Source organism: Microtus oregoni, unplaced genomic scaffold (assembly GCF_018167655.1).
Source record: "Microtus oregoni isolate MIOR12 unplaced genomic scaffold, Mior012 000007F_ref0000211, whole genome shotgun sequence".
NCBI classification, from domain to species: Eukaryota; Metazoa; Chordata; class Mammalia; order Rodentia; family Cricetidae; genus Microtus; species Microtus oregoni.
This window is the reverse complement of record NW_024543066.1, coordinates 54,288,605-54,312,278: the sequence shown is the minus strand read 5'-3', so window position 1 is coordinate 54,312,278 and position 23,674 is coordinate 54,288,605. Positions and strand designations below refer to the sequence as shown.

General features: G+C 49.2%; 1 protein-coding gene across 1 annotated transcript in view; it reads left to right on the top strand.

The window, feature by feature from the left end:
* Il6r (interleukin 6 receptor) overlaps positions 1–23,674 on the top strand; it is a 47,523-nt gene that overhangs the window by 9,724 nt on the left and 14,125 nt on the right. The window contains exons 2-5 of the mRNA XM_041656480.1: positions 17,124–17,360; positions 18,764–18,887; positions 22,545–22,729; positions 23,287–23,453. Of these exons, the coding sequence (XP_041512414.1) occupies positions 17,124–17,360; positions 18,764–18,887; positions 22,545–22,729; positions 23,287–23,453 (713 nt within the window). The remainder of the gene's footprint in view (positions 1–17,123; positions 17,361–18,763; positions 18,888–22,544; positions 22,730–23,286; positions 23,454–23,674) is intronic.

The following is a 23,674-nucleotide window of genomic DNA, read 5'->3' as shown; positions in this document are numbered from 1 at the left end:
TCCTATCTCAACCTCCTGAGTACTGAGATTACAGGAATATTTTCATCAAGAGATTTTTTTTTTTTAAGCTGTAGCTGAATTTATATGGTCTCTGAGTTTTGTATCGTATTTAGTGAGGTCTTTGTGTCAATATCATCTTGAAAGGTCATTCTTTTTCTTTTACTTTTATGAGTTTAAAAATTAAAAAAGTTGAGCTGGGCGGTAGTGGCACACGCCTTTAATCCCAGCACACGGGAGGCAGAGGCAGGCGGATCTCTGCAGATCTCTGTGAGTTCGAGCCCAGCCTGGTCTACAAGAGCTAGTTCCAGGACAGGCTCCAAAGCTACAGAGAAACCCTGTCTCAAAAAAAAAAAAAAAAAAAAAAGAAAGAAAGAAAGAAAGAAAATGCATTGAAAATAATGTTTGATTAATTTTGAATTAATCAAGGAATGACGTGTGAGGTTTGCCGTTTTTCCAGTTGTCACTGATAAGCCTTTATTGTTTATTGACTATGCTGCTTTTCCTCCACTGGTTTGAGTTAGTTAATTGCCGTACTGGGGATTAAGCTTTACAAACACTAGGCAAGTGCTCTCTCTATGAGATACAGTTCTTCTCTTTTGATCCCTCCCTCCCTGCCTCCCTCTCTTCCTTTTTTCTCCTTTAAGACAAGCTGTCGTGGGCTGGAGAAATGGCTCAGCGGTTAAGAGCATTGCCTGCTCTTCCAAAGGTCCTGAGTTCAATTCCCAGCAACCACATGGTGGCTCGCAACCATCTGTAATGAGGTATGGTGCCCTCTTCTAGCCTGCAGACATACACACAGACAGAATATTGTATACATAATAAATAAACAAATAAATAAAACAGAAAGTCTTTAAAAAAAAAAAAAGACAAGCTGTGGTGAAGCATGGGCTGGCCTGGAACTTGAGACCCCTTAACCACTTTTAAGTGAGCCTTTCAGTAGGTACACAGTAACCACCCCGTGCTGGTGTTGAACCCGCAGATTTGGGCATTTTGAGCGTGCTGGACAAGTGATCTGCTGTTGAGCTACAGCCTCAGCATTGAGTTCTGTGTTTATAGTTTAGGCCTCCAGTCACGTGACACTATTTTAATTGTTATGCCACTATAGATTGGGCAGGACTACTCTCAATCCCACTTCTTTCTTTTTCAAATTTCCTGGCCATCTGAACTTGTTTACTTTTCCATGTGAACTTTGTAATCAACTTGCCCACTTAACTACCTTTTAGAAAAGTCCTGTGTGTCCTCTCCACCTCCACAGGGTTTCATTCTGTAGCCCTAGCTGGTCACACACCGTAGAGCCAAGTGCAGGAGCACGTGATTATAATCTCAGCACTCAGGAGATGGGGACAGAGGATCAGGAGTTTAAAGTCATCTTTAGCTGCATAGCAAGGCCAACCATGAAATCCACGATGTCTAAACAGACAAAGAACTTACTTTGTAGACAGATCAGGTTATCCTTGTACCTTTGCTGGCTTTAGGGAAAGAGTGCCACCACAGTCCGCCTTTTTATTAGTATAAACCTTGGAGCTCAAGGAGCATTACTGTTCTGTAACGCAATGTTCTTGCTTTCGAAGCCCCACTGGGACTTATAAAGAGGCTGAGTTGGGGCCGCAGAGCCGGACACCTCGATTCCACCAACAGCAGGTGTCCCACTGTCCCGAAGGCTTCCTTTCTGGTGACGGGGAGTGGGTGTGTGCACATAAACAAACTCACGCTTAGGGTGAGGGACATAGGGTGTGGTGGGGACTTGGGAACCTGTCTGCAGCTGTGTGGTGGCGGTGAGTTAGGATTCTGGAAGAGCAGAAATCCAGCTGTTCTTGGATCCTCACAGATGTACTCACAGAACCATGCGGAACCAAAGGCAGCTGCGAAGCACCTGAGGGTGGGGGAGGAGCCGTTTTGTGCGTTTTTTTAAGGACAGGATCTCACACTGTAATCCATGCTGCTTTGGCCTCCTAAGTGCTGCTGTTATAAATGCGATCCTTTGTTGTTGTTTAAGTCTGTGTGTTGTGTGGTATATGTTACTGTAGGCATGTGCACATATGTATGCAGAAATGTGTACAGTTGTGCATGTAAAAGATGGACTGGTATGTGTCTTTCCTCAATGATTTTACGCATTTATTATTATTATTATTTTATTATTATTATTATTATTTCAGTTTTTTGAGATAGAATTTCTCTGTATAGCCCTGGCTGTCCTGGAAACAGCTTTGTAGACCAGGCTAACCTGGAACTCAGAGATCCGCCTGCCTCTGCCTCCGGAGTGCTACACTACCATGCCTGGCTGATTTTGCACCTTTTTTGAGGTGGTGGCTCACTGAACCAAAACTCAGTTCTGCTGGGCTGAACTGGGCCCATGAGCTGCAGGTATCCCCCACCCAGTGCTGGGGTTGCTGGCTTTTTTATGTCACTTCTGGGGATCCAAACTCATGTCCTTATGCAGACACTTTACTGATTGAGCCATCTTCCTGACCCCAAGGCTTTTTCTTGTGCCCCCAATATTGTTCTTTATTTTTATTTTTTTTTTTTTTTGGTTTTTCGAGACAGGGTTTCTCTGTGGTTTTGGAGCCTGTCCTGTAACTAGCTCTTGTAGACCAGGCTGGTCTCGAACTCACAGAGATCCACCTGTCTCTGCCTCCCGAGTGCTGGGATTAAAGGCGTGCGCCACCACCGCCCGGCGAATATTGTTCTTTATTGAAGACCTACAACCTGGTGACCTTTTGTTTCCTTCTTTTCTTTTTATGAAATGACAGCAAGAAAGGGAAATGCCCGGTGTATATCCATCTTGCAATGGGGTCGGATCGGAGGGGACTCTGGAGATGGAGCTGTGGCTCCCTCTGTCCTTGTAGCATCTTGGGGAAACAGCAGACCAAGGGAGCTGGGCAGGAGGCTCCACCTTCAGATCAGTGGAGCCACCGTGCTCGGAAACACTGCTAACTCCCGTGTTTGGAGACTGTGGATGGAGCACAGCTGGGCCTGCAGAGGCTCCGTAGAAGGGAGGGCCACTGAGGGAAGGGGCTCTTGTTGGGCTTTCTCTTGGGACCTCCAACTCTCAAATAATGACACGGAAACTTCTTATAAATTGTAAAAGCTCGGCCTTAGCTTAGGCTCATCCCCAACCAAGTTAATGTATAACTTAAATTAACCTGTCTCTCTTAATTTGCGTTCTGCCACGTGGCTCATTACCTCTTCGCCATCATGTGCTTCTGACTTTCCATGTGTCTCACTGGTGAATCCACCTCTTTTCATCCCCGAGTTCCTGTCTCTGACCAGACGTCCTGCCTATTATCTACTGCCTAGCTATTGGCTGCTCAGCACTTTATTAAAGCAAGTGCCTTAGGCAGGCAAGGTAAAAGAGCAACACATCTTCACACAGTATGGTAAAATATCCCACAACATGGTGAGGTGGTCAGTGTCGACCTTAGCCACCACCACCTTCTTTTTTAAAAGTTTTATTTTTAGTTTATGTATATGAGTGCTTTGCCTGCAGGCCAAAAGAGGGCATCAAGTCCTATTAAGGATGGTTGTGAGCCACCATATGGTTACTGGGAATTGAACTCAGGACCTCTGGAAGGGCAGCCAGTGCTCCCAGTGCCCTTAACCTCTGAACCATCTCTCCAGCCCTCCATCACCACCTTCTAAGGCTGCTTGACTATCATCCTTCCTAACCTTGGGCCCAGGGTTTTTCAGGGCCACTCACTGGACAGAAATCCACAGCCACTGTGTAACTCCATCCTGGATGTCACAAGGGTTTTGTTTTTTGACAGTCCCATACTGTGTATTTTCTGAGCTGGACTGAGTGTTATTGTCAGCTTACAGGACTGCTCTGTGGGGTCTGAGGGGCCCTGGAGGTGAGGGGAGCCTGCGGCCCTGAGGGAGCTTTCTGGAGCTGGTGGGAGATGAAGCCCTTCAGTAGAAACTGCAGCCTGAGCCTAGACTTCCCCTTTAAGGGCACTCCTATCTCTAGAGCTGGCTTCCTCTTTCCAAAAGGGGTGGGTGTGGGGGCTGGGGAGGGTGGGGTTGGTGGATTTACCTTGGGATGGCCTTAGGGAGGTACATAAGGTTCCTTCTTACCACTTTCTTCCCACCCTCCAGAAATCTGAAATCCTGACTACGGGTCAGGGTCCTGGTCAGGCCCTAAGACCAGACTGTCAGAATGGGAAGAGCCCTTTAATGTTGTACTGCTGGGAAGGCTGACAGCTGTGTGGCTGACAGGGACTGAGGCCGGGGAACCTGTGAAAGCCGAGAGCTATGGGGTGGACGTGGACCGAGAGCTGCAAGCCCAGGACTTAGACTTCTGGGTCTGACTGTGGAGCGAGCAGCAGGCCTCCTTAGGCTCTGAGCGGTGCCTGTCCCCGCATCTGCTTCCTGATGCAGCTCCTCCCCACAGCGGCTCTCTAGACAAAGTCCCCAGAGGCCCTGTGAGGGGGAAGTAGTGCCAGGGCCTCTTCTGGCCTCTGAGCTCTGCATCCCTTAATACGCCTCAGGTGGGGATGTGGTGGCGACCGCTCTCCTCAGATCTTCCCTCTCATTAGTTCATAGTCTTGGAGAGATAGCCTGCCCAGACCTTCCTGGCCTGGGGCCTTGTGATTTTCTCTGATGAAGCCTGGGAGGACCCAGTGTTTTTCTGTTTTGGAGCTGGTCACACCGTGGGTCTCTTGAGTCAGAACCCACCCAGAGTTACTTTTCGGTGGGACCAGAGGAGTTTCTTTCACAGGCCTCCCTCCCATGGGGGTATGGTCCACTGGGTAGATGGGAGGAAGGCCTAGCCAGCCAAGGTAAATACTGACTCTGCCAAATACAAGGCAAATACAAGCAGGTACAAGGAGTACAGCCCATTAGTGGGCAGCAGGGCTGGTATCCTGCCAGGAGCCATTCATTTGAGAAACATCTGGGAGCTGACTCAGATCAGGGGTATGAACTATGACACAGAGCCTGGAAGTATTGCCTGGCTGTGATCTGTGGGCCATAAAAGCCTCTCTTGGCATGTGTGTCTTGGCATGTGTGTCTTGGCATGTGTGTCTTGGCATGTGTGTCTTGGAGAAATCAGGAGACACAGGTGTGGGGCAACTAGGTCGAGCAGAAGATCCAGAGGTAGAAAGGGGGGGGCATCGTACAGTTGCTGTTAGTGCAGGGCAGGGAGAGAGAGCCTGAGCCCCACTCCCGGGGTCTGCTCTGTGTGGTTCACAAAAGCCCCCCTCCCCCATTAGAACTCAGGCCTGCACAGATGCTGAAGCTGGGAAGGTGTGAGAAGAGCTGACAGGGGAGGGGAGATTAGGTGTGTGTGTGTGTGTGTGTGTGTGTGTGTGTGTGTGTGTGCGCGCGTGTGTGTGTCGGGGTCAGAGAGAAGCCCCTGGGGTATGGTGGGAGGATGACTGTCCCCCCATGCCTAGTGTGCATGCCCCACTCACTAGCTGTGGGATGATTTGGGGCCAATTCCTTAACAATCCTATTTCATTTTTTGAGACAGGTCCTCACTATGTCTCCCAGGCTGGACTTAAACTCGTAATTCTCCTCCCTGGGCCTCCTGAGTGTTGGGTTTGTATGCTGTACTATTCCTTGCTTGGTTCCTTACCTTCTCTGATCCTCGCTGCCTAACAGTGTGACCAGGGATGGGGATGGTATGGATGGCACCCGCTTGCCCTACAGGCCTTCTGAGAGCTCGGAGAAACACCCAGTATGCAATGAGCATTCCATAAAGATGGCTTAAACGTCATCATGCCAGAAGATGGGTGATGGGTTCTAGCCCTAGTGTGGAAAATGCAAGGACAGATGGGAACACTGCTGGGGGGGGGGGGATGCCTAACCCCTTGAGACCTAAGTTTGCATTTGCTTCTGCTTGAACGTGAGTGGCCATGGCCTGCTGGCACCCCTGTCACCTACCAACTCCTCCACACCTACCTCCCTTTTACTTTTTTTTCTGTTGCTCTGATCCTTTTCCTTTTTTTGTTTTGATTTGAAAAAAAAATGTTTTCTTTTTTTTTTTTTTCGAGACAGGGTTTCTCTGTGGCTTTGGAGCCTGTCCTGGAACTAGCTCTGTAGACCAGGCTGGTCTTGAACTCACAGAGATCTGCCTGCCTCTTCCTCCCGAGTGCTGGGATTAAAGGCGTGCGCCACCATCGCCCCGCAAAAAAAAAATGTTTTCATACAATATATCTGATCATGCTTTTCCTCTTTCCCGGCTACTTTCAGATCCTCCTACCCACCTAACTCCCTTTTTTCTCCTCCCTCCTTAAAAAGCAAATCACCTGCCAGGTGGTGGTGGCCTTTAATCCCAGCACTGGGGAGGAAGAGGCAGAAGGATCTCTCCAAGTTCTAGGCCAGCCTGGTCTACAGAGTGAGTTCCAGGACAGCCAGGGCTACACAGAGAACCCTGTCACAAACAAACAAACACACACAAACAAAAACTAAGAAAGCCCAAACAAACAAACAAACAAACAAAAAATAACCAACAAAACAAAACAAAAACAATGCACACTCAAAATCTCAAAAACACAAAATCAGAAGCCAAATATGCAAGCATGAAACCAATAAGACAAACAAAACAAAGCCAAAAACCTCAAGCAGAGCTAACTAGGTAAGACAAAGAGTTCATCTTGTGTTATCTATTGCTGAGCGTGGACCTGTCCTGAGGTGTGGTTAATATCCCAACGAGACTCCACTGGAAAAGACTAGTTTTTCCTTTGCAAGAGGGTACCGATTGCAGCTAGCTGTTGGTTAGAGGAGGAGCCCGGTCCACTTTCTCCTCCCAGCACTGGGACCTATCAGGCTTGGCCCTATGCTGGCCCTGTGCCTGCTGCCACAGTCTCCGTGAGTTCAGCAGTGCCTCAGTCCGCTGTGTCCAGACTGCTCTGTTTCCTTGGAGTTATCTGTCCCCTCCGGCTCTTCCCCTCTCTTCACTTCCTTTCTGCACGGCTGGCTCCCTGAGCCCTGAGGGGAGGGCTTTCATGAAGGTGTCCCTTTTACAACCGAGGGCTCCGAAGTCTCCCACTCTCACACTGTCCAGTGTGCGCCCATGCCCTGCAGATCAAATGCTTTAGTGCCTCAAGAGAACTTTCAGTATTGGACCCTACACCCAAGAGGCTGGAGGCCACCCTGGGCTGAGGTGGGACAGTGGGATGGGATTAGCAGGCACATGGTAAGCCCTTGTCCTTCGTGACAGGCCAGCAGTCAGTTTACTGCTTACATAAACAGGGTCAGGAAGCTGAACTTGTTTTTACTGGCAAGAGCAGCTGTAGCTTCGGGAGAAATTGAGAAATATGTCATCGTGTGCATACTTCTCTCTGGCTTGACATTTGCAAGTTTACACCAGCGAGGAGCGGGGCAAGAGCACCAGCAGAGCTCGGCTTTCTGGAACCACTTTCCAGAGCTGGGGTGTGTGGGTGGTGGTGGGGCTAGTGCCCCAGAGGGTAGGCTGATGGAGGCCACACAGGTCTGGTTCCGGAGGAAATTTCCCTGCTCTAGAGCTGTCCAGGGAGGGAAAAGTATCATTCTGAGGCCCCTGGCGTGATGACCTGACCATCAACTGTCCCCCGACCCAGTGGTCACCTGATAACCATCCACAGATGAAGCGTATGTTTCAAGTTGGGCATTGCCCATGGGAAACAGAGCTGCTTCCTGCCCTCTGGGAAGGAATGGGGTACCAGACTTCAGGAGAAGAACTCTCGGAGGCCTCCTGACCACAGTCTGAACTCATTTTGCTCAAAAAAGGCAAGTGGGTCCTGCTAGGAGTACCCACACTCCCTGTAACTCATGAGTACTACATGCTTATAACTTTAACCCCTTGAAGTCTGAGGCAGGAGGATGACTATCACTTTGGGGACAGCAGCTTAGTCTTTATGAGTTCAATCAGAGACACATAACAAGAACCCATTTCAAAAATGGACAAGGCCAGGCAAGGCACTATGGAAGCCTAACCCCAACCAGCCAGCCAGCAGCTAAGCTTATGGCTAGGTCAGACACCAAGTGCCCCTGATGGGCAAGGCCACACTCTGGGAGATTGGCAGGGACATTCTGCCTTCTTTCCTGATTTTACTCCCAACTTCTGTCTTTCTGTCCTCCCTGCAATGTCTTGTCAAGTGTCAAGAGCCTGGGATGAAGGGTTCCTTTCTGCGTGTGTCTCACCTTGGCAAGCCCAGGACGACCACTCCTCGGCTGCTCCTCCTTCCTCCTGCCTGTGGTGCTCGTGGTGCTCTAGGAATTGGGTGTGAGGAGCTGGTTCCTTCTCAAGGTTATTGAAGAAACAGGAAAAGAAAAATGTGGCGGCTGGCGTGCGAGGCAGGATGGCACCGAGCTCGAACGTTTTGTATCTTAGCCGGGGCGTCCTTGTCAGCAGGGCCAGTGCTGAGCCTCTTGGAGGCTACTCACACACCCCACGCCCCGTTCCCTGTGAGGCTCCCTTGCTTCCTTGCTGTGTAAGGAAGTTTCAGACCCCAGCCTCCCCCAGGACTCACACTGCTTAGATGTACTGTCCCTTTCTGTGGGCTGATTCTCTGGCGTCTGCTTATCAAACTCTCGGCGATTTCTCAAGTTTCTCTTTGCTCCTTAGAACAAACGGTCTCAGCATCAGGAACATTTTATTTCAGGGTAGCCGGATTATAGGTCGTTTTAAGGAAACTGGAGGTTAAACAAGACAGTGTATGGAAGAGGTGGGGATGGCGCGACTCAGAGCAGGTGTTCGGTAGCTGCCGGTTCTCTCTCCTCAGGGAACCTGTGGCCTTACGTGTTGTGCTGCACAGAAGTTTTGAATTCTTCAGGAGGAGACAGGCACAAGCTTGCTGCGTGACTCTCCCAGGCTGAGCAATTGCTTAAGGGCAGATGTTGTGTGCTCTTTGCAGAATTTCAGTCTGTGTAGCAGCAACCACACCCTGCACTGCCTTCTGGGTTTGGGAGGGAGCCTATGGTCACTGGGGCAATCTCACAGGAAGGGTGTTCCCCAGGTACCTACCCACCTGATTGCCTGCTGTGCCTCCTCCGGTGAGGCCTACTCAGGCAGAGGCCTGGTCACCTTCCTAGGATGAGATGCTCAAATAGGGAAAATGGGGACTTTTTCCCCTGGGGAGTCAAACTTGCTAGGAAGAGTGGGCTTGGGGTGCAGTCTGAAAAGAGCTACTACATACAAAGGTGGGGTGGACACTCCAGTCTGAAAGTGTTTGAATCCACTCTGTCACCGGCACTCCACACATGCCGCACCTCTCTACACCTAATAACCCAGATTAGTTTAATGTTCCTTTGGTTCTTTTCTTTCCTTTTTTCCTTTCTTTTCTTTCTTTCTTTCTTTCTTTCTCTTTCTTTCTTTTCTTCTCTTCTTCTTCTTTTTATTTTTTTTTTAATTTATTTTTTTTTTGGTCTTTCGAGACAGGGTTTCTCTGTAGCTTTGGAGCCTGTCTAATTCTAGCTCTTGTAGACCAGGCTGACCACAAACTCACAGAGATCCGCCAGCCTCTGCTTCTTGAATGCTGGGATTAAAGGTGTGCACCAACACCACCCAGTGATGTGTCTTTGTTTAAAGAAAAAAAATATAAAAGGGTAAGACAAGACACTGGTAGAACTTTAAAACCTGGAAAAGTCAGGTTATGCCTATTGTCCCAGCTTCCGCTGGAGCAGATGGATTTCTTTAGCCAGGGATTCAAGGCCAGTTTTAGAGGTTTAGTGATGAGCGTAAGCAACGCTGACTGGAAGATAAAGGGAAAGGGGAGACCTCACTGGTAGTCCATCCTCTGGCTGGGTAGATAGAGGTCCAGGGAGGATGCTTCCAAGACCATCACTTCCTCCCCTTCAAAAAGCCACCACCGAGGATACTGCAACACTGGCCATGACCTGGGCTCTGGCTGGGTCAGGAGGCAGGGCAGTGGTGGCGTGGGGAGGTCAGGCTACCCCTTAGACTGGCGCTAGGCTCTTTTGTCCCGGCCTCCTCAGTAAGAGCGTCTTTTGATCGTCAGGTATGACATGCTTCTGAGATCACAGTTCACACAGCCTTTTTCATGGTCCCAGAAGAAATATGTTTTGAAGCAGGGTTGGCTGGCACCACTTACAGATGGGTGTTTTATAATGAATTGTTCCTGATTTTTTTTTTTTTTAAAAAAAAGGAAAACCCAGTGGCTGGGCTTAAAGACGCAGGAGACCATTAGTCAGGTTTCTTGGCAGAGGAAGTGGCCATTATGTTGCTCCTTACATCTGCCCTGCTTTTCTGGAGGAGAAAATAAAGGTTCTGGGGAAGGGGTTGGTGTTTCTCCAAGTTGCCTAAATATATTAGCCATTGTCTGCAAGCGCGGTAAGCGAGCTGCTCACCCAGCAGGCAAAGGTTTCTGTTGGAAGGAAAAGGGATAGGGAAGAGGCCAGAGCAACGTTTTTCCTGGAACTGACAAGGACAGAAACAGGAGAGCTCCCTTCCCCCACACCCATTCTGCTGCTGCTGCTCCTGACTGGTCCCCAGGATCTGCCTGCTGCACCTCAAGAAGGTGGGCCACTTTGTCGTCCACCGCTGGTCCTCCTGGGAGTGCGGTGGGGAGACCCTGCCTGTGAGAGTCCTATCACAGACAGGCATCTCACAGGCACCCATTGTGTTCGCTGGAGCTTACAGTCTTGTAGACATGGCCTACATGTGCCGTGTATATGTAGTTATGAACCCGTGTATGCGGTTATGAGCACTTGATAATGGGGACATGTCCTGAAATGTCTGACAGTTTTGTTGATGAGCAGACAGAGTTGCACAATCCTAGAAATTATGTGCCGATCTCTTGATGTAGTCTCTTGATAGTATCAAGAGATGCGGTAAGCAGATATGTCTCCTGCAAGCATAACATGACATTGTTTTATAGTAGAATTTTATCTTATTTAAAATAGTATGTGCGCACACGCATGTGGAGGCCAGAGGGTGGCAAAGGATGTTTTCTTTAGTTACTTTTCACCTTATTAATTTATTTTTCATTAGAAAAACTACATCTAATGCTGGGCAGTGATGGTGCACACCTTTAATCCCAGAGCTTGGGAGGCAGAGGCTGGCAGATCTCTGAGTTCAAGGCCAACCTCATCTACAGACTAAGTTCCAGGACAGCCAAAGCTACACAGAGAAACCGTGTCTCAGAATATAAAACAACAACAAAATCATGTCTGTTTTTATTTAGTGTGGGGTGCACATATCCCGTGGCATGAACATGGAGGCGAGAGAACAGCCTTCAGGAGTTGGCTCTCCTTCCACCACATGGATTCCAGGGGTCAAACCAGGCTCTCAGGCTTGTCAGTGAGGGCCTTCCCCAGCTGAGGCAGGTGGTTGGCTCTCGCCGCCTTGTTTTTTGAGACAGCTTGTCTCACTGAATCTGGAGCTTGCCAATTCAGCAAGGTTGACTAACTAGGGGTTCTCATACTTCTGCCTTCTTAGCACTGGGTTACAGACTCTTGCTGCCATGCCCAGCTGTCACATGGGTGCTGGGTATCAAACTCAAGGCCTCCTGCTTGTTGGTAAACATACAGATGGAGGCATTTCCCCAGCTCTATTTTTTTAAATTGTGTGTTTTATGCACACAGATACATACACATGTAGACACTAGAGGACCAATCTTGAGAAGTCAGTCCCGTCCTGCCAACTTGGATCCAGGGATAAAGCTCAGGTTGTCAGGACTTTGTGCAAGCGTTTCTACCCACTTGAGCCCTTTGCTGGCCTGCAGTTTCTGTCTTACAGAGTCAGTCTCTGATAACCCAGGATGGCCTTTGGCTGAATCCATAGGTGAGCAGGGTCTAGAACTCCTGGTCCCCCTGCCTCCACCTCAGAAGTGCTTGGATTACAGATGCTTTGGGGCTTGAATGAGAATGACCCCATCGGCTGGTGTGCTTGCACACTCCGTCTTCAGTAATGGCACTGCTGGGGAAGGGTTAGGTCACACACATATTCCTAAGGTGTGGCCTTGGAGGAGGTGTTGCTTTGTTGGAGAAGCTGTGTCAGCAGGGGTAGGTTTTGAGGTTTCAAAAGTCCACACCAGGTGCGGCCCCCCGCCTCCCCTCCAGGTCAGTATAGGAAGCTCTCAGCTGCTGCTCCAGGACCTGCTGGTATGATGGTAATGGATTAACTCTGAAACTGTAAGCAAGCCCCCAGTTAGATGCTCTCTTTTATAAGAGTCTCTATAGCAACAGAGCACTGTGCCTGGCTAAAACTTGGAAAGGAGATGGGGGTAAACACACCATAGCCTTCACTCAGCCAGACCCGATCCCCAGCCACCTTTATCTGACTCAGCAGCTGGGGCACACCAACAGAGCTGCGAACATGTACGTATCATGTGTGGTGTGACCTCATGATGGCTACATCCCTGGCCATGAAACACTCTAATTATCTTACAGAGTCTTACTCTGTGTGGCCTGTGGTTGACCAAGACATCTTGTGACTAGTTCGGGACAGTGGCGTGTGCAAATGCCAAAGAAAGCATGAGCTGGCCATGGCTGTCCATGGCTGTTGGACTTTCGTGAACCTGACTTTGCGTCTGTTCTGCCCCGGCACTGCCAGGCTGCCCTGTGAATTCTATTTTCTCTTCTGCTAGCAGAGGGCTGTTGCAGGCTCTGCAGCGGAGCCCTCAGCCAGCAGGGAGCTCTCTCTTGTCGGCATTTCTATCTGAGCTCCTGCATGTGGAAAATAAATGCATGAACTTGATGCCTGTGCTAAGTTTTATCCTTATAGTTGCTTTATCCAATGGAAAATGGAACGCTGAGAATATTGATATGGTAATTTGGTGGGTCATTGGGCCAGCTAAAGTCACCTCGTTCAGGCCAGGCGTGGAAGTACTTGCCTATAGTCCTAGCCCTCAGAAGGTGGAGCCGTGTATCAAGGTCATCCCCAGCTGCTTGAGGCCAGCCTGGGCTGCAGGAGACCCTGTCTCAAACCCAAGACAAAACAAAGCCCAGCGATTTTGTTTGGGAAGCTCAGAGGGTTACTTGTAAGAGCGGTAACAGCCATACTCTGTCTATGACAAATTGCTTGTGTAGTCACTGTTCTATTGCTGCGAGAAGACTCTGTGGCTAAGGTGACTTAGAAGAGGAAAACATTTAATTGGGGCTTGTCACAGTTTCAGAGGGTGAGCCCTTGACCGTCCTCGTGAGAAGAGGACCAGCGTGGTGCTGGAGCAGTAGCTGAGAGCTCACAGCCTGATTGGCAGGCGGCAGGGAGGAGCCTGGCCGGTATTGGCTTTTGAACCCTCACAGTCCACCCTCAGTAACACAACTCCTCCAGCAAGGCCACACCTTCTGATCCTTTCCAAGGAGCCTTTGGGGCCATTCTCATTCAAACACCACAGCTTGCCGGGGCGGTGGTGTGGTGGCATAGGCCTTTAATCCTAGAAGTCGGGAGGCAGAGACAGGTCTCTGTGGGTTCGAGGCCAGCCTGGTCTACAGAATGAGCTCCAGGACAAGCATCAAAGTCACAGAGAAACCCTGTCTTGAAAAATCAAAACAAAGAAACACCACAGCGCTGGAAACAACCTGAAAGCCCTGAGTGTGGACTTCCACGCTGAGATGAGAGCAGGTAAACTACACCCACATGCCATGGAAACGGGACTGAAAAAGGCACAGCATAGAACACATAGAAACCATTTAGGAAGCTCAGAGACCAAGTCAGGTCACAAAAGAAGAGGCCTGTGGGGAGGGGGTGGGGCCTTGTCTCTTAAAGGGGCAGGACAGACCATCACACTAGCTAGCTTCGAGGGACATTCTGGGTGTTTTATGCTTTATAACTCTCATGAATACTGCTCATATTAATTTGCATGTGTATTCTGTGTAAATATGAAATGCTAAGGGTATGTCATTGAAGAGTACGCATGAATGTTTGCTAGAACCAAGGCCCTTGGAGACTCTGGGAAGTTTTCCCTCACACTGTCAGAGGGCTTGGGCTCCTGCGGCTCTGGGTGTCACCACTCAGGTAACGCTGTGGGCACTGTGTGAACCCTGCCTCAGAAGCTGCATTTCCCACAGGTGGAGGCCCTCTGGTGCCCAGGCATGCCCGCCTCCCAACCTGGTGTTGGAACCTTGAATGCTGGTTGGCACAGGGAAGGCTTCCTTACTCACTGTGGGCCAGAGAGGTCTAGGGAACCTCCTCAAACTCACCTGGCTCCAAGGTGACAAGCTGCTATTTTTAAAACTTTAAAATTTAAAAATTTAAAAATTTTATCTTAGTGAGACAAGGTCTGAGACTTTGAAACCCTGGCTGTTCTAGAGCTCACAGAGACCCACTTTGCCTCTATTAAAGGTTAACCTGCGTGGTGTGGGCCATGCCTTTGATTCCAGCACTCTGAAGGGAGAAGGCAGGCGGATCTCTGAGTTCCAGGACAGCAGGGACACAAAGAGAAACACTGTCTTAAAAAAAAAAATTGAAGAAGAAGGTAGAGGAATAGGAGAAAGAGAAGGAGGAAGGAGGAGGAAGGAAGAGAAAGGAGGAGGATGGAGGTGGATGGAGGAGGATGGAGAAGGAAGAAGATTAACGGTGTCCTCCTATTTCTTTAAAATAATTTATTTTTCTTCATGCATACATGTCTATAAGAATGCCGTGTGTGTGTGTGTGTGGGGGTTCATTTGAAACAGGCTCAAGCTATAGGCAGTTGTGAGCTGCCCTATGTGGGTGCTAGGAGAACTTGGGTCCTCAGAAGAGCAGCCAGTACTCTTGACCGCTGAGTCGTCTCTCCAGTCAAAGTCTAAGACTCAAGAGGTAAAGAGAGAAAAGCAAAGTGACCACCAACCAACTTCCAGGTGGTAAAGTTGAAAGGAGGCATGAACGACATCCGTGTAGCCAGGCAGAAACCCTGATTCTCTGATGCAGGGTACTTGAACATGGCCACTGGCTGCTGGGGACAGTCAGGTGGCCCTGGCTTGACAGTTGTAGTCTTCTTGTATGAGAAAGAACAGGCCAAGCACCAGAGAAAACCTCTTTCCAAGGAAGAAATCTTTGGAGGTCAAAGAGAGACTCTTGTGTTTATCCTCAGTGTCTGGAATACACAGAGGGACATGAGGTCAGGCACTCTGGCAGTGGGTGGCTTTTTTGAATCCTCGGCTGTTGGGAGCTGTAGATCCCTGGCCCCTTGACTTTCTCTCAGCAGGAAACCCTTATGGCAGGCTGGTGGGCCTGCAGCTGAAAAATCCCTGTATCTGCTGCCCCTGAGCGTTCTTGTGTCAAAGATGACCTGTGTCCCTGTCTGTGTGTGTCTGTGTGCGTGTGTGTGTGTGTGTGTGTGTGTGTGTGTGTGTGGTTTTAAGTCTCCAGCTTACTTCCTGGCAGTCCTGTAGTGGCGCGGGAGCTACAGGACCGTCTTTGTTTGGCGGTTTACACTTGGCCAGATGTGTTGCTGCTGCTTGGTGACATGACGTTAGATATTTGGTTTGAAGAGTCACACATGCCTGACCTGAAAAGGCCACGTTTCCTAGACTCCGTCTCCTCAGCCAGTGCCAATAATTTAACCAGGCACTTGGTCTCATTTTTATGTTAGATTCTCTGAGTTCTTAATCTGAACTAAGGACTAGTGGGCTGAGACTCCCTGGGCTAGCCTTTGGTGCTCTCCCTGCCTCAGGCTCCTAATTGTGGGGTTACAGACATGAGTCACGGTGCCTGCCTGACTCAGTGTTTCTTGAATCTTTAATCTCCTTTTTCCTCGTGTGTAGCCCCCCCCCCCTTTTTTTTAGGGAATGAAAAATGTGTTGTTAGTTTTTACTTCCCAACTTGGTTCCTAGAATAAAAACAACTGTGCCCAGATGTTTATAAGATAAGTGGCTGTTTAGATTCCTGGTTGGAGCAGAGAGAGTCCGAAGCCTGTCCAAAGCCTTGGCCCTTTTCTCCTCACCAATACTAATTCTCTGTGTTGGTTTCCACCTATAAACTGGGCCCATGTGCACCCTGCGACACTGAGACTTCTTTTGCGTTTGTGCATGCTGGGTTCCTGCTTGGTATTCTTCCCTAGGTGAATTCATTTGTGCATTTTGTCAGTTTGCAAGAGGGTGACCACCGTGTGCCAGGCACTATTCTAGACACTCAGATAAAATAAGGTGCTTGTTTTTGTGGTACTTGGAGTCTTTTTTCTTTTTTTTAAGTTAGGGAGTAGTTTTTTCTTTATTGTATGTGTTTTGTTTTATTTTTTTTTGAGACAGGATTTCTCTGTGTAGTCCTGGCTGCCCTGGAACTTACTCTGTAGACCAGGCTGGCCGCTGGCCTTGAACTCAGAGATGTACCTGCCTCTATCTCTTGAGTGCAGGGATTAAAGGCATATACCACCACCGCTCAACTTATTTTTAATGTTTATTTAATAATAAAACATGAATACTAATATTATTGTGTGTATGGGGTGCGTGTGTGCCAGCCATAGCGCACATGGGCCCAGAGGACGACTTTGGGACTTGGTTATCTTTGTCCACCTCGGGTCATTGGGCTTGCATGACAAGCGTCTGTACCTGCTGAGCCATCTTGCTGGCTCTGTGGTAAAGTCTTGAGGTAAGGACAGATTTGCGTTTGTTGTGTGACCTGTGTGATGGGTGACAGAGTGGGGAAGCCAATACAAATACGGGCTTAGGTCCAGCTAGGACTAGGGAAGAGCGCTGAGGGAAGGGTATGAGGCTGAGACCTGACATACACAGGATAGTCTGCTGTGGAGATGGCGTGGGACAAGGAAGGGGAGTATTAGGACCCAGGCAGAGCACAGCAGAGAGAGCGACACTCTGGACCTTCCCAGTTGGTAGCGAGAGGAGGCTCAGAGGCCAGGAATAGGTGGAAGGCGCCCTAGGCCCTTCGGAGCATCTGGATCTTCCTTCTGTGGCCAGGGTCATGCTCTTGTTTGTTGGTTTCCTCTTTCAAGAGTAGCTCTGACTGACTCAGAACTTGCTATGTAGACCAATTTGAGACCTCAGCCTCGATCTCACAGAGATCCACCTGCCTCTGTCCTCAAAGTGCTGGGATTAAAGGTGTGCGCCACAGCTGTCTCCATGAAGGGTTTTTAATCAAGGGAGCAGGGTTGCTTGGTGGGTCATGGCTTAAGAAGGTACACTCTAGCAGACAACTGGGTGGTCTGGGAAGCCAGGCAGATGTGATATAGGCTGACATCTCCAAATCACTAGCAATGTCCCATTTTCAGGTTGCTGTGGCTCATTCTGTGTATTTTCTTCTCCAGAGGTGGCAAACGATATGGTGATTAGCCTGCCCGGGGCCACCGTCACCCTGATCTGCCCTGGGAAGGAAGCAGAAGGCAACGCCACGATTCAGTGGGTGTACTCTGGCTCACAGCACAGACGGTGGACTACCACGGGGAACTCACTGCTTCTGAGGGCAGTGCAGCTCAACGACACAGGCAACTTTTCATGCTTCCTGGATGATCACCTGGTTGGGACTGTGTCCTTGCTGGTAGATGGTGAGTTTTGCCCTCAGTGACCTTGGAGTTGGCTCCAGGGCAGCTCCGACGTCCTTGAACACGCCCCTGCATCCCAGAGAGGCCCCCGGCTGTCCTTTAGTTTAGTTGCTCTGGGAAAGAGGCCACTGCTCTGCCTGTGATTTGAGGACGTGGCTGGTGGTGGACGCTGGCTGGCAGATTTATTAGTGCTGGACTCGCAGCCAGGCATCGGGGCTCACCTCCTGCTGCATCCCTCAGATGCCTCTGGCAAAATAAAGTGAACGTCATCTTGTTTGTGTAGAGTGTTGACAAGATTAAGAGTGTGAGGGTGAAAATTCTGCCCAGCCACACATGAAAGCCTCAGATGGCACACCCCGAGGGTTATCAGGTTAGGGACTCCCTGGCCTCCAGTGAAGACTGTAGGGCCCATGCTCTCTGTGCAGGCCCCTACCCTCAGCCACGTCCTTCCTTGCATCTCATATAATCCTTCCAGTGTCTCTGTTCATGTTATGTCAAAATCAGATAACTTCAGGTGAGGAAACTGAAGGGACTGACTGAGTCTATGTGAGGCCAAAGGTAAAGGTTCTGTGTCATCTTCTCGACCCTCTGGAGCAGTGCTCCCAACCTTCCTAATGCCAAGACCCTTTAACACAGAGCAGTGCTCCCAACCTTCCTAATGCCAAGACCCTTTAACACAGAACAGTGCTCCCAACCTTCCTAATGCCAAGACCCTTTAACACAGAGCAGTGCTCCCAACCTTCCTAATGCCAAGACCCTTTAACGCAGAGCAGTGCTCCCAACCTTCCTAATGCCAAGACCCTTTAACGCAGAGCAGTGCTCCCAACCTTCCTAATGCCAAGACCCTTTAACACAGAGCAGTGCTCCCAACCTTCCTAATGCCAAGACCCTTTAACAGAGCGTGCTCCCAACCTTCCTAGTGCCGAGACCCTTTAACACAGAGCAGTGCTCCCAACCTTCCTTTAACACAGAGCAGTGCTCCCAACCTTCCTTTAACACAGAGCAATGCTCCCAACCTTCCTTTAACACAGAGCAGTGCTCCTAATCTTCCTAGTGCCGAGACCCTTTAACACAGCTCCTCATGCTGCGCGAACCCCCAACCATAACGTTGTTCCATTGCTACTTCATAACTGTAGCTTTGTTACTGTTATGAATCGTAATGTAAGTATTTTTGGAGATGGAGGATTGGCAGAGGGGTCGTGACCCACAGTTTGAGAACTACTGCTTTAGCAGAAGCCCCAAAGGGGACGGTGCCTTTCTTCCCTCGCTGGGCATCTGCTGGCCAGTGTGTCCCTATCTGTGGCTCCATGATGAACGAGGTGTCCCTCAGGCAGGAGGAGTGATGTGCGTATCAGATGTGCCCAGGAAGCCTCGCACCCCCTTCATCCTGCTGAACTCTCTTTCAGTTCCTCCAGAGGAGCCTAAACTCTCCTGCGCCCGGAAGAACCCCCTTGTAAGTGCTACTTGTGAGTGGTTCCCAAGCAGCACCCCCTCTCCTACGACCAAGGCTGTGCTGTTTGTGAAAAAAATGTAAGTGATGGGTGGCGCTGAGTGTTCACAGGGCCCAGAGCTGGGGGCACAGGTCGGGGGGCCACAAGGAACCGACGGATTGACTGGACAGGGACCATTTTTTCTTTTTAGGTTTATTATACTTTGTGCATATGAATGTTTTGCCTCCATGCATGTATGTGTACGACATGCATGCCTATCAGATCCCGTGTGTTGGGTCCGGCCGGCGGGGGCGGGGGGCGCAAAGATGAGAACACCACCAAGTCTAATAAGCCAGAAGCAAACTTTATTTCAGAAACCAGATCCTAGGAAAACCAGAAACAAACTTAAAAATGAAAAATAAAAACAAAAAAACACCACAGGACACAGAAGCTTATCAGCTAGCTGAGACCACAGCCAGAGATGGTGTTTGTTAGGCTGTGGCAAAAGGCTGGTTTCTGAACACACTTTTTATAGTAGGGACACCAAGCATTAGCTCTGAACAAAGGAAGTTTTATGATCTTTCCCTGCGTGGGTCAGTCAACAGAGACCCTAAGGAGGGGAGTGAGTTTTAACGTCAGTGGGTAACTAGGCAGCTATCATGAAACATGTTTTAGAGGAGATTACAGCGAAAGTCACTAATTACAAAAAAAACAGATGCCGCCGGGCGGTGGTGGCGCACGCCTTTAATCCCAGCACTCGGGAGGCAGAGGCAGGCGGATCTCTGTGAGTTCGAGCCCAGCCTGGTCTACAAGAGCTAGTTCCAGGACAGGCTCCAAAACCACAGAGAAACCCTGTCTCGAAAAAAAAAAAAACAAAAAAAAAACAGATGCCTTTAGCAATTAGTCATAAAGGGACTGCCAGTAATACTAGAAGGTTGATAAATCAGAATGATTGGTTCTTAGGCTGGGAACTTAGAAGATAGCATGAAGTTCTTCACACTATCTCAAGGTAAAGCTCAGATACCGACTGCCATACTTTACAACCTCCATTATCAGAGCTCATTAGTCAAATCCATGTTTTTACCTTGTCCATTGTCTCTCCTGGTACCTCCAGGCAGTGTGTACTGAAGCCCCATGTCTCTCCTTTGGTGGTGCCAGTTTCCCATAGCAGAGACAGTGCCTAACACAGAGGTCAGTATCTCGGTCTCCTAAAGGTTAACTCAGTTCACATCCGTTGTTTATCAAGGATGGCCAGGACACCACTCTCAATTTGCAGGGAGAAGCTCCGGCCTTGTAAATAGAATGACCTAGGCTGATGGAGGCTTCCCAAGCATCTGAGAAAATAGCTCACTGTGAATGATTGATCCTTGATCTGCTGAGAAAGCTGCCGACAGTCTGTTCTCATTCTCCTAGACTTAGAACTTTATATATCTCTATTTCTACATTCTTGTTTTTGGAATCTACATTTTTATTTTCTTATTCTTGGACTCTTCACTGTGGAACTGGGGTTGTGGTTGGATGTGAGCCACCATGTGGGTGCTAGGAGTTGAATCCAGATTCCTCTGCAAGAGCGACAAGTGCCTTTAACCACTGAACCATCTCTCCAGCCCCAGGACCAATGTTTTAGCAGTAGAAAGTTATTCCAAACCTGTCACATGACCTGTGCAAGGCCTTGTCTTTGATCCTCACTCCAGAATTAAAAAAATAAATAAATAAAAGAATTCCTCTGGAATGATGGCACTGAGCCCTCTGCCGGACATGTCTTCATTCAGTTTAGCTAACCCACCGGTTATGGGAAACGGGTGCTGGGATTCAGTGGTGTGGATTCATTTGCTTAAAGTTGTATAGCTATAGTGGTTCTAGGTGGTCAGGAAGAGAACCCAATCTCAGGATGGGCTGCCCAATTTCCATCAAGATCCAAAGGTTTGGGGCATTTCCCTAAAGAAAGTGCAAATGGCTCCAGGGGTGTAAGGGTGGTAGGGTGTGGGATGGAAGGCTGTTATCGAAGCCTTGACCCTGTGAACCTTATAAAGTCAGAAAACAGGGAGTGGGCATGGGGTCATGGGTGGGAGGTGGGCGCTACCCATCCAGGTGTGAAGTTGGGACCTGGACTGGCTTCAGCCAGGGAGGCAGAAGTGTAATCTTCCCTACCTGAGCTGAGTCTGTTAAATCCAGATATTTGTAATAAAATTTGAGTGCTCAGAGTATGGTCCTCTATTTATTGGTCCTTTTGTGAGCTCAGTTGCCATCGGTCAACTACGGCCCCAGAATATTAAGTGGAAATTCCAGAAGTAAACAAATACATGTTTTAAGTTGTGCCATTCTGAGTAACCTTATGTAATCCCTTCCTGTCCCGCCCAGGCTACCTGTGCTATTGCACAGAGCTGTTAGTCACCTGGTTGTCAGTGTTTGTGATCACCAAGCCTGGCCCCAACAAGAGCAGCAAGAGCAGGCAGTGATCAGGAGCAGACAGTGATCGGGAGCAGGCAGTGATGGGAACAGGCAGTGGTGGGGAGCAGGCAGTGATGGGGAGCAGACAGTGGTGGGAGCAGTGATGGGAGCAGGCAGTGATCAGGAGCAGGCAGTGATGGGGAACAGGCAGTGGTGGGGAGCAGGCAGTGATGGGGAGCAGACAGTGGTGGGAGCAGTGATGGGAGCAGGCAGTGATGGGAACAGGCAGTGATGGAGAGCAGCAGTGATGGGAGCAGGCGGTGATCAGGGAGCAGGCAGTGATCAGGAGCAGGCGATGATCAGGAGCAGGCAGTGATGGAGAGCAGTAGTGGTGGGGAGCAGGTAGTGATCAGGAACAGGCAGTGATGGGGAGCAGGCAGTGATCGGGAGCAGGCACCAGAGCAGAATCACTGGGAATGTGGCTGTATTGCAGGACATCAGAAGCGGCGGTGTGCCAGGGCAGGGCCTTGTACTCTGTGGTCTCAGGTCTCTGACTGAAGGGCCTGGAAAACCCCAGCACACTTGAAGAACTGCCATACTACAGAACCAGTGTGGTGACCAGCAAGGGCAGTCTCAAGGTCCACTTGAGTCAGAGTTGGGTACCTGTTTTCAGGTGGCAGGGAAAGAGGAAGTGGGGGGAGGGGTGTCTCAGGTAGAAGGTCAGGCAGGGCGGTCTCTGACCTTTATTGACATTCTTCAATCTTCAGAATTCTTTCTTATTCTATCTTCTCCCTTCTGTTTTGTGAGCTTTGGTAACCTGAGAACACTTCCGAAGACTGCTGCATGACCCGAGGGCAGATCTTTTGAGCCCTGGGACAGGGAAGGACTTTTTTTTTTTTAAATTAGATTCTGTTTCCTTTATAGTGTGAAGGACCAGACCCGGGAAGAAAGGGAAGAAATGGAAGAAATTCACACTGACTAGGGAGAGAGAGAGAGAGAGACAGAGACACACACACACACAGAGAGAGAGAGAGAGAGAGAGAGAGAGAGAGAGAGAGAGAGAGGAGAAAAGGGGGGGGATAGAGCAAGCTCTAAAGAGTCCCTCCCCTCCCCCCCTCCTGCACTGGCTGGGCTCTGCCTTAGACCTTATCAGATGAGGTGGGTTTGATGTCATTAGCATTCTCACTTTCTAGGGAGAAAAACAAACACTTGGGTAGAAAAACTAATGGGCGCAGACCTCAGCTGAGTAGAAGCCTGGAAGCTAACCATCAATTCCCAAGCTTTCAATCTCTGGGCCAGACTTACTTCTCTTGAGAAAGAACAGAACTTGGTAGAATGTTTGTGCCCCTTCTGTTGTACCACACAGCAACACCACTAACCCGAACAGTGGCTTCCAGTTACCCTGCCAGTATTCTCAGAAGTTCAGAAGCTTCTCCTGCCAGGTGGAAATCCTAGAGGGTGACAAAAATTACCACGTAGTGTCGCTGTGCGTTTCAAACAGTGTCGGAAGCAAGTCCAGCAGCAACGTGGCTTTTCACAGTTTAAAAATCGGTAAGCAAGGGGCTGGAGAGATGGCTCAGAGGTTAAGAGCAGTGCCTGCTCTTCCAAAGGTCCTGAGTTCAATTCCCAGCAACCACATGGTGGCTCACAACCATCTGTAATGAGGTCTGGTGCCCTCTTCTGGCCAGCAGGCATACACACAGACACAATATTGTATACATAATAAATAAATATTAAAAAAAAAAAAAAAAAAAAAAAAAAAAGAGAAAAAAAAAAAATCGGTAAGCAAGTCCCATCCCCGCAGCTGCTTCTGTCTACCTCTGGGAGAGGCAGGGGAGGTGTGCAGAGGGGCTCGGGAACTGGATTTTTAACTGCTGACAAACGGATGGGGTCTTCTCAAGATGAACATAGGAGTGATCCATTGATGAGTTCTTGCCTTACTGAGTGCAAGCCTCTAGGGTCCATTTAAATAGATACAATTTAAACATTTCTGGGGAGTGGTGTATGCTGTCTGCCTGGGGGGGGGGGGGGGCGTGTCTGCAGAGCCTTTGAGGGTTTCTTCTGTATCATGCTTGCTGCTGCTTAGAAGCCCTGTTACCACTCCACAGTGCGGCCTGACCCCCCTGTGAATCTTGTGGTGTCTGCCATACCTGGAAGGCCTCGCTGGCTCAACGTCAGCTGGCAAGACCCTGAGTCCTGGGACTCACACTACTACAAGTTGAAGTTTGAGCTTCGATACCGACCTGTGTTGTTGAAGACGTTCACGGCGTGGCTGGTAATTCATTCTCTTCTTCTGGAGACGAGTTTTACCCTGTAGTAGCCTTGAACTCATGACAGTGCTCCCCCGCCTTAACCTCCTAAGTGCTGCAATTTCTAAAGTGCCCAGAGCAAAACTGTTTCTAAACAGAAAAATGCCCCCTAGATCCTTGGGGAAGTAGGACGCTAGAAAAGAAATGGGTTCTGGGTCTAACTTTGTACCTTTCTATTCTTCATAGT